The sequence below is a fragment of the Vanessa atalanta genome, chromosome W (genome assembly GCF_905147765.1).
Source record: "Vanessa atalanta chromosome W, ilVanAtal1.2, whole genome shotgun sequence".
NCBI classification, from domain to species: Eukaryota; Metazoa; Arthropoda; class Insecta; order Lepidoptera; family Nymphalidae; genus Vanessa; species Vanessa atalanta.
In genome coordinates, this window is record NC_061901.1 from 9629537 (window position 1) to 9642233 (window position 12697).

At 37.7% G+C, this 12697-nt stretch overlaps 2 protein-coding genes across 2 annotated transcripts; both read left to right on the forward strand.

The window, feature by feature from the left end:
- The first annotated feature begins 720 nt into the window (after positions 1 to 720).
- LOC125075668 lies at positions 721 to 1785 on the forward strand. Its single transcript, XM_047687378.1, has one exon. The coding sequence runs from the start codon at positions 721 to 723 to the stop codon at positions 1783 to 1785; it is 1065 nt and encodes a 354-aa protein (XP_047543334.1).
- Positions 1786 to 2115: 330 nt separating this feature from the next.
- LOC125075669 lies at positions 2116 to 3282 on the forward strand. Its single transcript, XM_047687379.1, has one exon. It carries the CDS (start codon positions 2116 to 2118, stop codon positions 3280 to 3282), a length of 1167 nt encoding a protein of 388 aa, XP_047543335.1.
- The last annotated feature ends 9415 nt before the right edge of the window (positions 3283 to 12697 follow it).

Sequence of the window (12697 nt, forward strand, 5' to 3'; positions counted from 1 at the left end):
TGATGATTGGTCCAAAATTGCAACAAGACTTAAGGCATTTGTTGATGAGGTGGCGATGTGGAGCAATTGCTATAGTAGCTGACATCGTTAAAATGTATCGTCAAGTTAGAGGACATGAAGAAGATACAAAATATCAGCGTATACTTTGGAGAGCTCATACTAATCTAAATAATAATACTCTAACTAATGTATACGTTTTTACAACAGGATCCCAGAAAACGTTCAAAATTATTCAATTATAAAATTCAAAAGAGTCGTTAAAGAGCGTTTGTGTGCTAAAGGATATTACAACACTAATGACTTTTTAGTTGACTGCACACCTTGGGAATGAAATGATCGCCTCCAGGCTGTTTCAAACAACTAATATATACTTATCATTGTACCTACATGGAAAATGGTTAAAAAAAATGAAAAAAAATATATCCCGCTGAGTTTCTTTCGCCGGTTCTTCTCAGGTCCGAGGTGCTAAATTCCGAACCGGTGGTAGATTTTTGACAGTCAATAAGCAAGTGCAAACACTTCTATATTGAATAAAGATTTTTGACTTTGACTTTGACTAATCAACCAGTGCAACACTTCAAATTACTTACACTAACTTTTGGTACAGCTTGTGCGCCTTATCTCGCAGTTAAAAGTTTACAACAAGTTGCTAAATATGAAGGACATAAATATAAAATTGCCGCAGAAAAGGTTTCGACAGATTTTTACGTTGACGATCTCATGACTACATGTAGATCGGAAGAAGAAGCTAAATTAATGTACAAGGAAATGAACGAACTATTGCAGAGGGCTGGATTTCAACTTCAAAAATGGAGTAGTAATTGTGAGGTTTTCTTACAATATCTAAATAAAGAGAATACTAATTTGGATCAATCAATTCATATTAAGGCAAATGATACTTTAAAGGTTTTGGGAATAAGCTGGAATCGCACTACAGATCAATTTGAATATACGGTTAACATAGGAGCCGTTAAGGATGTTATAACAAAGAGAAACGTAATTTCTGATATTGCCAGGCTATACGACCCCATGGGATGGATAGCGCCTGTTATAGTAAAAGCCAAAATCTATATTCAAAAATTGTGGCGAGCAAATTTAGAATGGGACGATTCAATACCTGAAGAACTGTTAGAGGAATGGTTATGTTTTAGATCAAATTTATCTAACCTAACAAACATAAAAATTCCGAGATGGATGCACCTGACTGAGAACTCTCACCGAGAATTGCATGCATTTGCTGATGCATCCAGGTCAGCTTATGCGGCTGTTGTTTATTGTCGATCGATAGACGCTGAAGGTAAAGTTCACGTGAGCTTAGTAACCGCTAAAACTAAAGTGTCTCCAATAGAAAAGGAGGTAACTATTCCAAGATTGGAGCTCTGTGGTGCAGTTTTAGCTGCAAAACTACTATACGAGGTATCTCAAATTTTGAACATACCGAAAAAAGATGTATACGCATGGACCGACTCAGCTGTTGTGTTAGCATGGTTAAAGGGATTGCCTAATCGCTGGACGACCTTTGTGAGCAACAGAGTCTCGGAAATCATTAACATAATTGAATATGATCAGTGGGGCCATGTAGCGACGGATATGAATCCAGCTGACTGCGCATCAAGAGGCCTACAATCGACAGAATTATCATGTCATCAACTCTGGTGGAACGGGCCCCCATGGCTGCAAGATATTATGGTTAAATCTGATAAATCAGATTTTTTTACACATGAAGAAGAGCGGGTTATTAAAGCTTATACTACAGTAAAAGAATCTGAAACTAAATTTCTATAGACTAGATTTTCATCATTGTCTAAAATGCTTCGAATTTTATCACGTTGCAAGAGATTTTTAACCTTAACTAGATTACAAGCAGAAGAAAAAATTAAAATTCCAAAATTTATAACTACAGACGAATTAGAGAACATATTACTAATTTGCATAAGGCAAGCTCAAGAAATAGGATTTTGTGAGGATGTTAAGGAAATCAAAAATCGGGGATGCGTGCGTAAAAAAAGTGTTCTTCACACTCTTCATCCTTTCTTCGATAAAGAGGGGCTTTTAAGAGTAGGAGGACGAATTAAGTTCGCAAACGCACGCTATGGCACTAGACATCCATTGATTATGCCTGCTAACAGTCATCTTACCCAGTTAATTGTTAGGGATGCTCATGAGAAAACATTGCATGGTGGTCCTCAGGTCATGCTTAATATATTGCGTGAGAGATACTGGATCATACGAGGCAGAGATCAAGTAAAGAAGTGCTATAGAGAATGCGTTACGTGCTTGAGATATTCGAAAATAAATAAAACACCTTTAATGGGACAATTACCTGAGGTAAGACTTAAACCAAGTAAAGCCTTTAAATCTACAGGTGTTGATTATGCAGGTCCAATTAATGTAAGAGTGTCACCTGGTAGAGGAACAAGGTCTTATAAAGGGTACATCGCACTATTCATCTGCATGGTAACTCGTGCGATACATCTAGAAGTAGTATCTGAATTGTCAGCTAAAGGTTTTATAGCTGCCTTTAGAAGATTTGTGTCCAGATGCGGCAGGTGCCAGGATTTATTCAGTGATAATGGCACCAATTTCGTCGGCGCTGATAAAATCCTAAGTGAGATGTTTAATGCAGCTAAATCTGAGTTGCCTAATGAAATAGCTACAATACTTAATAACGAAGGAACCAAATGGCACTTTAATCCTCCACACTCTCCCAATTTCGGTGGTATTTGGGAAGCTGGGGTGCGTTCTGTAAAGACGCATTTGAGAAAAGTCGTTGGTGACAGCACTTTGACTTATGAGGAATTATCCACGGTACTAGCGCAGATTGAAGCATGCTTAAATTCGCGTCCAATTTCTCAACTCAGTGATAATCCTGATGATCTTCTACCATTAACTCCAGGGCATTTTCTTGTGGGCGAGCCACTTATCACAATACCAGATAGAGACAACACAGATGATCACATTACTGGCATTGAAAGATGGCGGCTGATACAAAAGATGGTAAATGACTGTTGGAAAAGATGGTCTAGAGAATATTTAGTACTTCTTAGCCAAAGATACAAATGGACCACAAACAGAACCGAACCAGAAATAAATGATATTGTCATTGTTAAGGAAGACAATGTTCCTCCAGCTAAGTGGATATTAGGGAAAATTATACAGAAGCATACTGGCAAGGATAACATTACAAGAGTTGTAACTATCAAATGTAAAAATAATTTTCTAAAAAGACCTGTTAGCAAACTTTGTTTTTTACCTAAATCTTGTTCGCATGAGAAAAAATAATTTAGAGGGTGGGAGGTTGCCCCTATATTGCTTAATGTTACAACATGTTATTGTTACCTAATATAAACTTAAGTTTTTTTTTTTTACTTAGCCAAATCTGTTTGTTATTGTTTCTACTAGTGAAGAACTGTATTTTTTTTATTGTCTATTATATTGCTTACGTTTGTGTTTTGCTATTAGTTTTAATATATTTCTTGTTAATTTTGTTATTTATTGTTTATTGGAAGGACAAGTCCTTGATGGGCGGAATGTCGAAATTCTAGGTGTTTTCATTTAAATTCATTATGTTATTTGTAGTTTATATGTATGATCATCAATAGATGGCGCTGTACGTACTTAAATCGCGCTATCGTTTTGTTTCTTACAAATGATAAGGTATTTAGTTTCTTTATGTAATGATTATTGTGTCTTGTGTTGAGTAATAAAGTATATGTGCAGTGCAAAGTGTTTTGAATTGGAGCCCTACGGATCAGGTAATAGTGTATAGTGTCGAACAACAGGCGAGGGAGACATTTTAAAGAATTTTATTATAGACCTGGGTACTTTACATGCCCTAAACCTATATAGAAACGGGACCAAATTATTGACAAGAAAGGAGCCATATACATCCTTTCCAATCCTTTTATTCTTTAATTATTTTATTTTGTTCTTATTTCTTTTCAATATAACAAAGGAGCAATATACACTCCAAATAATAATTATTTTATTGTATCGACTGAAAGCAGAAAAAGATTTTTGTTCAAAAATCTTGGCATGCTCTCTGTTCAAGGGCTTATTTAATTTACTTTAATCTTATTTACTTATTCTTATTTATATTTATTCATACATTATTATAATCTGTGACATTTTATTGTACTCTCGACAAATAAGACATCTAGGCACCGTTATACAGTGCCAAGAAATATAAAAAGTATTTCATTTGAATTTTGAATATTGGAACTTTTACAAACTATACACATCAACGCGTACCTCCAACAATGTACACAGCCAGAACCCCCGCAAAAAAGACGGGTAACGATGAAATCCCACCAAAGAATGGAGACTCCAACGTCAGAAGGAGCATTGGTGAATGGGAGTCAGCAAGTACGGACTCTACTTTCACCCTCCTAGAACCATCGACGCGAGCAGGACCCGCCAAAAATTTACAAAAATCACCTCTGACTCAAAATGCAGAAGTAGTGATCCATAGCGTGAATGCAGAGGTTCACAACTCGCCAACGAAACGGTACAAAAATCGTGTCTTCGAGGCAAGAGCCTGCCTAAATAAAGCAAAACTACACCTTAATAATTCTCGAAACCTAAGAACGGACATAAAACAAGGAGTAACGGAAGCTATCGACAGATTATATCAGATAGTGATAGAATCGGAAGATGAGCTCAAAGGGAAGAAACCAGGAGCCAAGAAAGAAGGGACAAAGGATGCCGAAAATGAAAAGAAAACAGAAGGGATACCCCAAGTAAACTCCTCGCTCATACAGGAGCATACAAAACTGCTCCTAGAAAGCAGTAAAAGAATGGACGAGCTAAAAGAAGCTATCATAAAACAAAAAGAATACTTAGAAGGTGTAGTCCAAACGACATATGCGAGCGTTACCGCAAGTAAGAATGGACAGGCTCCCGAAAAGAGGAACACATTGTATTCAGTTGTCGTCTCTGCCACAGATGAAACGAAGACAGGGGAAGAAGTTCTGGAGAAGGTCAGAAAGGCAGTAGACGCAAAGGAAGGATGGGTTCAGGTGGAAAGAGTCAGAAAAGCGAAAGACAGAAAGATTATTATGGGGTTTAAAACAGAAGCTGAGAGAAAAAAGATTAAGGAAAGATTGGAAAAGGAAGAAGGGCATCTCACCGTCGAGGAAGTAAAGAATAAGGACCCGCTGGTAGTGCTGAGGGATGTCTTATCAATCCACAGTGACGCGGAGATACTGAATGCTCTACGTAAACAAAACCGTTCTGCCTTCAATGGGCTGGACACGGAAGAGGACAGAATAGTTATAAAATATAGAAAAAGGGCACGAAACCCATTAAACGGTCACATTGTCCTAAGCGTGTCCCCTCAACTGTGGAACAGGCTATTGGAGGCAAGGAGGGTTCGTATTGACCTCCAACAAATTTGGGTGGAGGATCAATCGCCTCTGGTGCAGTGCACAAGGTGCCTGGGATACGGCCATGGCAGAAAGTTCTGCAAAGAGACGGCAGACTTATGTAGTCACTGCGGTGGTCTACATCTTAGCGCGGAGTGCCCGGAGAGAATATCAGGAGCCCCACCAGAATGCACTAACTGTAGAAGAGCCAAACTCGAACACTGTGCCCACAACGCATTCAGTAACGATTGCCCTGTCAGAAGGAAATGGGACAGGTTGGCGCGAGCTTCAGTAGCATATTGCTAAGATTAACAAAAGGAACAACTCACAGTCTCAATATAAAATTTTCCAGACTAATCTTCAAAGAAGCAAACTAGCCACAAGTGAACTCCTAATAGAAGCCAAAAACCAAAACGCGGCTATTGCTTTAGTCCAGGAACCATACACGGGAAACACCGGAGTGATGAGAAGTCAACGCGGAATTCGAGTCTTCCAAAACACAGTCAACGAGGGGGAAGTGGCGAAAGCAGCCATCGTTGTCTTCGATTGCCAGCTCGATGTTATTCAGTATCCAGAACTCACCACAAATAACATCGTTGTGGTGAGAGTTCAGACAAAGGCCTGGCATATTACTCTGGTGTCCTACTACCTGGAGGGCAATCTTTCCCTGGAACCCTATCTTGAACTTATTAAAAAAATAGAGCGCAAAACTGGACCTCTAAGATTCATAATAGGTGGTGATGCAAACGCAAAGAGCGCCTGGTGGGGAAGTTGCAGAGAGGATCAGAGGGGTGAGCAATTTAGTGGTTGTCTAAATGAACTGGGTTTGCAAATTCTCAACACTGGCGATACCCCAACTTTTGACACGGTGAGAGGAGGAATCAGGTATACTAGCCGTGTCGATGTCACCGCCTGCTCAATGGACATGCTGGGTTTGATGGATGGTTGGCGCGTGGATGTAAATCTGACAAGCTCGGACCACAACGGGATTATCTTTAATATCAAATTAGTTAAATCAATAGGAACATACATATAAAGAACAACAAGATTATTCAATACTAAAAAAGCAAATTGGAGCCAGTTTCATGAGAAACTGACTCAAATTATGCAAGAAAATAACTTAAACATTCAAAAGTTACAACAAATTCAAAATACAGGACAAATTGACAAAATAGTTGAACTATACCAAAAATCTATCACAGATACCTGTAAACAAACCATTCCAAATAAAAAGAAAACAGAAATACTTACCATACCATGGTGGTCCGAAGCACTAGCTGAGATGAAAGCTGAAGTCACCACCCGTAGACGAAGAATCAGAAACGCAGCACCGGTCCGAAGAGCGTTGGTAGTGAAGGCATACCTGGAACAGAAAGACAAATACGAATTAGCGGCTAAAAAAGCCCAAACTGAGAGTTGGATGGATTTTTGTGGGAAGCAGGATAGGGAGGGAGTCTGGGAGGGAATCTACAGGGTTATTGGCAGAACCGCGGTAAGAGAAGAGGATTCACCCCTACAATTAAATGAAACCACGCTGGATGCAAAGGGTTCAGCTGAGCTACTGGCGCAGACCTTTTACCCGGAAGACAGGACGGATGAGGACGACATGGACCACGCTCGAATGCGAAAACAGGCAGAAATAGTAAATTCGTGCGGTCATAATGATATGCATGATCCACCATTTACTCAAACAGAATTGAGTGAGTCCGTGAAATCTTTCAACCCCAAGAAAGCTCCAGGGGCTGATGGCTTTACAGCAGATATTTGCGCTGGTGCGGTAAGTTGTAACCCGGCGTTCTTCCTAGCCCTCCTCAATAAATGTCTCGAACATCATTACTTTCCGAAAATCTGGAAAGAAGCAATAGTCGTGGTGCTCAGGAAACCAGGAAAAGATTCGTATACTGTCCCAAAGTCTTACAGGCCGATAGGGCTGTTGCCTGTGTTAGGGAAAGTTTATGAAAAAAAAATGATAATGGCTCGCCTGAAGTTCTACATATTACCACGGATAAGTACTCGTCAATACGGTTTTATGCCCCAAAAAAGCACCCAAGACTCACTTTACCATCTGATGCGTCATATACAAGGGAAATTGGAAGAAAAAAGAATTGTTACGCTTGTATCTCTTGACATCGAAGGAGCCTTTGACAGTGCTTGGTGGCCCGCTATTAGGATACGATTGGCTGAGGAAAGGTGTCCAATCAACTTGAGGAGAGTTATTGACAGTTACCTGAGCGAGAGGGCGGTTCGACTGAGATACTGCGATGAGGAGTGCAGAAGAGAGACTAGCAAGGGCTGCGTGCAGGGGTCGATAGGCGGGCCCATCCTCTGGAATGTTCTCTTGGACTCACTACTCAAACGGCTCGACGAAATGTAAATATACTCCATATTACCACGCCTTTGCGGACGATATTACTCTGATTTTTGACGGAGACACAGCATTAGCCATAGAACGTACCGCAAATGCAGCTCTTAACCATGTTCAGGCGTGGGGCGTCAAAAACCGACTAAAATTCGCGCCGCAAAAAACTTGTGCAATGGTGATTACGCGGAGATTAAAATATGACGCACCACGCTTGAGCATGGGAGGTACGGAAATCAAAATGTCAAGTGACATCAAAATGTTGGGACTGACAATAGACAGTAAACTGACATTCGAAAAGCACGTGACAACTGTCTGCAGGAAAGCCGTAAACATATACAGACAATTGTCAAAGGCGGCTCGTGTCAGCTGGGGTTTGCATCCGGAAGTCATCAAAATAATTTATAATGCAACAGTCGAACCCATCATACTGTATGCCGCCAGTGCGTGGTCGCCAGCCGTAAATAAACTGGGGATTCGGAAGCGGCTGGAATCGGTTCAAAGAGGATTCGCCCAAAAATTGTGCAAAGCGTACCGCACCGTCTCACTAAACTCGGCTTTGGTTCTGGCAGGGGTACTTCCCCTCGACCTTCGAGTAAAGGAAGCAGCCGCACTTTATAAGGCCAAGAGGGGGTTTCCTCGCCCGGAACTTGGAGATAGAGACACAGAGCGAATGGCGCCAATCATAAAGTTGCCCCATCCATCGACCATGTCAACGATAACGTTCGGAAGTCTGACAGATCAAGAACAATATACCGCCTCGACACACGAAATAAAAATATTCACTGACGGAAGCAAAATCGAGGGGAAGGTAGGAGCCGCCATTTCACTTTGGGAAGGAAACACCGAAAAAAATACAATTAAATTAGCGCTGCCAACGTATTGCTCCGTTTACCAAGCTGAACTCCTAGCTCTGTACAGAGCGGTGAACTACTCTCTAAAAGCAAATGCTATGGGTGTTGACGGCATTTCGTTAGACATGATTTTATTGACGCTGTCAAATACATTATCCGTGATTACTAGAGTTATTAACACATCTATTATGACCAACGTATTTCCTACCCAATGGCAGACCGCACTAGTGAGACCCATTCCCAAAAAAGACAATATAAGTGAACTCAAAGATTTACGCCCCATAAGCATATTACCTTGCATATCAAAGATCTTAGAAAAGATTGTTTGTAACCAACTGTCAGCTTATTTAGAATCTAACAATATTCTGCCATCCATGCAGTCAGGGTTTCGAAAACATCACAGTACCACGACTGCTTTATTAGATGTAATAGACAACATTTTATGCGCGCAAGACGAAGGTGAGATTACAATTCTCATTTTATTGGACTTCTCTCGGGCTTTTGATACTATAAATAGATCATTATTTATAACAAAATTAAAATATTACGGATTTACTACTGATACAATAAAATGGTTTACAAGTTATTTAGCTCATCGGAAACAAATTGTGGAGGTGCTGAACGATAATGGCTCAAGAGCCATTTCTGACTGTTGCCCCGTTAATAGAGGAGTTCCTCAAGGTTCCATACTAGGGCCAATTATCTTCGCACTATATTGTGCCGATATAGTTAACAGCATTAAATATTGCAAATACCACATTTATGCTGATGATATACAGATGTATATATCATTTAAGCCTGCGGAATTTCACTTAGCCATTCTAAAATTAAATGAGGATCTAAATCGTATATCAGAATGGTCAGACTCACATAACCTTATATTAAATCCAACCAAAACTAAATACATTGTTTTAGGGACTGAAAATCAAATTAGCCGAATCGGTCATTTAAATCCACTGATACAGATCAATGGTGAAAAAATTCAACGCGTCACAGAGGCACGGAACTTAGGCTTAATATTTGATGAGAATTTACGATTTGAGAAGCATGTGGTTGATACAGCGCGTAATTGCTTCTATAGGCTTAAAGTCTTATATAAAATAAGAGATGTCCTCAGTGTGGACATGCGAATTAAACTATGCGATTCTTTAGTGCTATCTAAACTTAACTACGCTGATGTTGTTATCGGGCCAAGACTACTAGCACGAACAAAGAATATTATTCAGCGTGTACAAAATGCTTGTATCAGGTACTGCTTTAAAATACCGCCCCGCACTCACGTAACCCCTTTTCTTAATGACGCACGAATGATCAAGATGGAATATCGGAGACAGTTACATCTTGCAGTCTTACTTTTTGGTATTGTTCAACATAAAGCCCCTTTATACCTATACAACAAATTGAGCTGGATGAAAGACACCAATAAACTGTATCCCACAAGAGCGTCATTGTATATGCTAAGTGTGCCACCACATCGAACATCGAACAGTGAACTTTCGTGGTAGTTTTCGATATGCAGGGACGAAGTGTTGGAATAACTTACCACCTCCCCTTTTGATCTTAAAAACCTTGTACAACTTTCGTATCAAGTACAAGTCATATTTATATAATTTACAACTACATTGGTCATAAATAGTATTTATATTTTTATTTATATATTTTTTTTTTGGGTATGTCTAATTTTATTTTATAATATAAAATTATTATTTTATTATTTTAATAGATTGTTTTGCATGTATTTATTATGAATAACATTATGAATTGTATTAAGTATGTAACTTATTTATTTATATTATATTATTTGATATAACTATAGTTTAGTTTTGTTTATCACTTTGTCACGGCTCGTCACAGCCACAAAGGGTACCATTGAAAATCAGCGTTGGGCTCTAACCCAACATAAAAGCTGAATGGTACACCTCTTCAGGACACATCACGGTTGCAGACATTATAAGATTAGATTGTGTTTGTGTATGTATATAAATTTGTTGCTTTTTTTTTGTTTTTATTTTCTTTGTAATTTTAATATAGTATAGTTCTTTTTTTTTTTTTTTTGTTTTTTGTTATCTTATTGTCATTAGTTAATGTTTAATTATTATCTTTTTTGCTTTTCTTATTCTTTTTGAATTTTATGTTTGTAATGTGTGTTTGTCCTGAATAAATGTTTTCTTATTCTTATTCTTACTCTTACAAACGCTCTTTAACGATTCCTTTGAATTTTATAATTCAATAATTTTGAACGTTTTCTGAGATCCTGTTGTAAAAACGTATACAGTTACCTTTAATATTTAAACACGTTAGTGCCTACTTGTATGCTAATGATTTAAAAATAACAAAGACTATTAAAACTCACAATGACGTGACAATAGTACAGGAAGATATTAATCGCCTTGAAAACTGGTGCAAATTACATAAAATGAAATTAAACATCAAGAAGTGCTACCATATTCAGTTTACACGAAAAAGAAATACTATAGAAAGTGCGTACAATATATCTGGTATTACTATAAACAAGGTGCAAACTATTCGAGATTTATGAGTTATTTTGGACTCGAAGCTTCAATTTAATACTCACGTCGAACACATTACAACATCCGCATTCAAGTCCTTGGGATTCATTTTGAGAAATTCTAAGGAGCTACATAAGTCATATACAATCATAACTCCTTGATTAGAAGTAAACTGGAATACTGTTCTGTTGTCTGGAGCCCTCAATATAAAATTCATATTAATACAATCGAGAGAGTACAAAAGAAGTTTTTAAAATTTTTACATTATAGATTTAATAACTTGCGGGGCGAACAGTACCAGGACCAACTTAATAACTACCACTTACTGTCCTTGAATTGTCGAAGAAATCTTTTAGATCTAACGTTTCTTCACAAATTATTAAATAATAAAATTGATTGCTCACAAATCCTCTCTATGATTGGTTTTAACGTGCCTTTCAGAATACCTAGATACAAGTCATCGTTATTTGTAACAACTAAACAAAAAACCAACCTAGGAAAAAATTCACCAATAAACAGACTAGCTAGGACGTATAACGAGTTATCGACTGGTATCAATGAACTAGACATCTTGCATGATAGTATCTACTCCTTTAAAAATACAATTTTAATTTTTTACATAAATTTAGAAAAATCCTGTATTTTGTAAACATGTTTTTTTTTTTTTACGCAATTGAATATCTATTATTTTTATTAATGTAACTCTTTTAGTCGATGATTACCTATAATACCTACCATGCTGTAATTACCTGTAAGTAAAAGAACAATTGAAATGTATTATTAAAAATTACTGCTGTACACGAATTATTGTATCTTTTGTTGGTAGTTCTAAATAAATAAATAAACACAAACAAACAAACAAACAAACAAACAAGCAAACAAGCAAGCGAGCGAGCGAGCGAACGAACGAACGAACGAACGAACGAACGAACGAACGAACGAACGAACAAACAAACAAATAAATAAATAAATACATTGCCCCAAAAAAGAGTAAGTACTAACCCTGTGTAATCGGGTACTTGGAGTAACAAGTTTATTCTTTTTCCATACATACACATACATACATAACCGTACATACATAACATTATCAAAAACTAATTGAGAAGCGACAGTCATTATTTTTATTTCTTTAAATTGGAGCTTAGAGTCTATTGTCATACCAAGGAACTCTGTTGATTCTAAAACATCTAATGCTTCCCCGTTTAAACGTACACTCGTTTTGACACATCTTACATTGGGAGTAGTGAATTTAATACATTTTGTCTTTTTACTATTTAACATTAAATTATTAACACTAAACCATTGAAATAAAACTAGTTTTCTAACGGATTTAATCGCGTATATTAATTATTTTATTTTAACATCCCGACGTTTCGAGCACTTTGCAGTGTTCGTGGTCACGGGCAGACTCGGCGAATTTTATTTGATGTTTCCAGTCCGTACTGGTTCACATAATGTTGTCTTAGATTTTCGCGATTATTACACATTGAAATAAAACTAGTTTTTTAACGGATTTAATCGCGTATATTAATTATTTAATTTTAACATCCCGACGTTTCGAGCACTTTGCAGTGTTCGTGGTCACTCATATATATCGATTAAATCCGTTAA

What these genes read in the sequence shown, in the direction of transcription:
- LOC125075669 (XM_047687379.1), top strand. Translation starts at nt 2,116, where the DNA reads ATGCCTGCTAACAGTCATCTTACCCAGTTAATTGTTAGGGATGCTCAT.
- LOC125075668 (XM_047687378.1), top strand. Translation starts at nt 721, where the DNA reads ATGACTACATGTAGATCGGAAGAAGAAGCTAAATTAATGTACAAGGAA.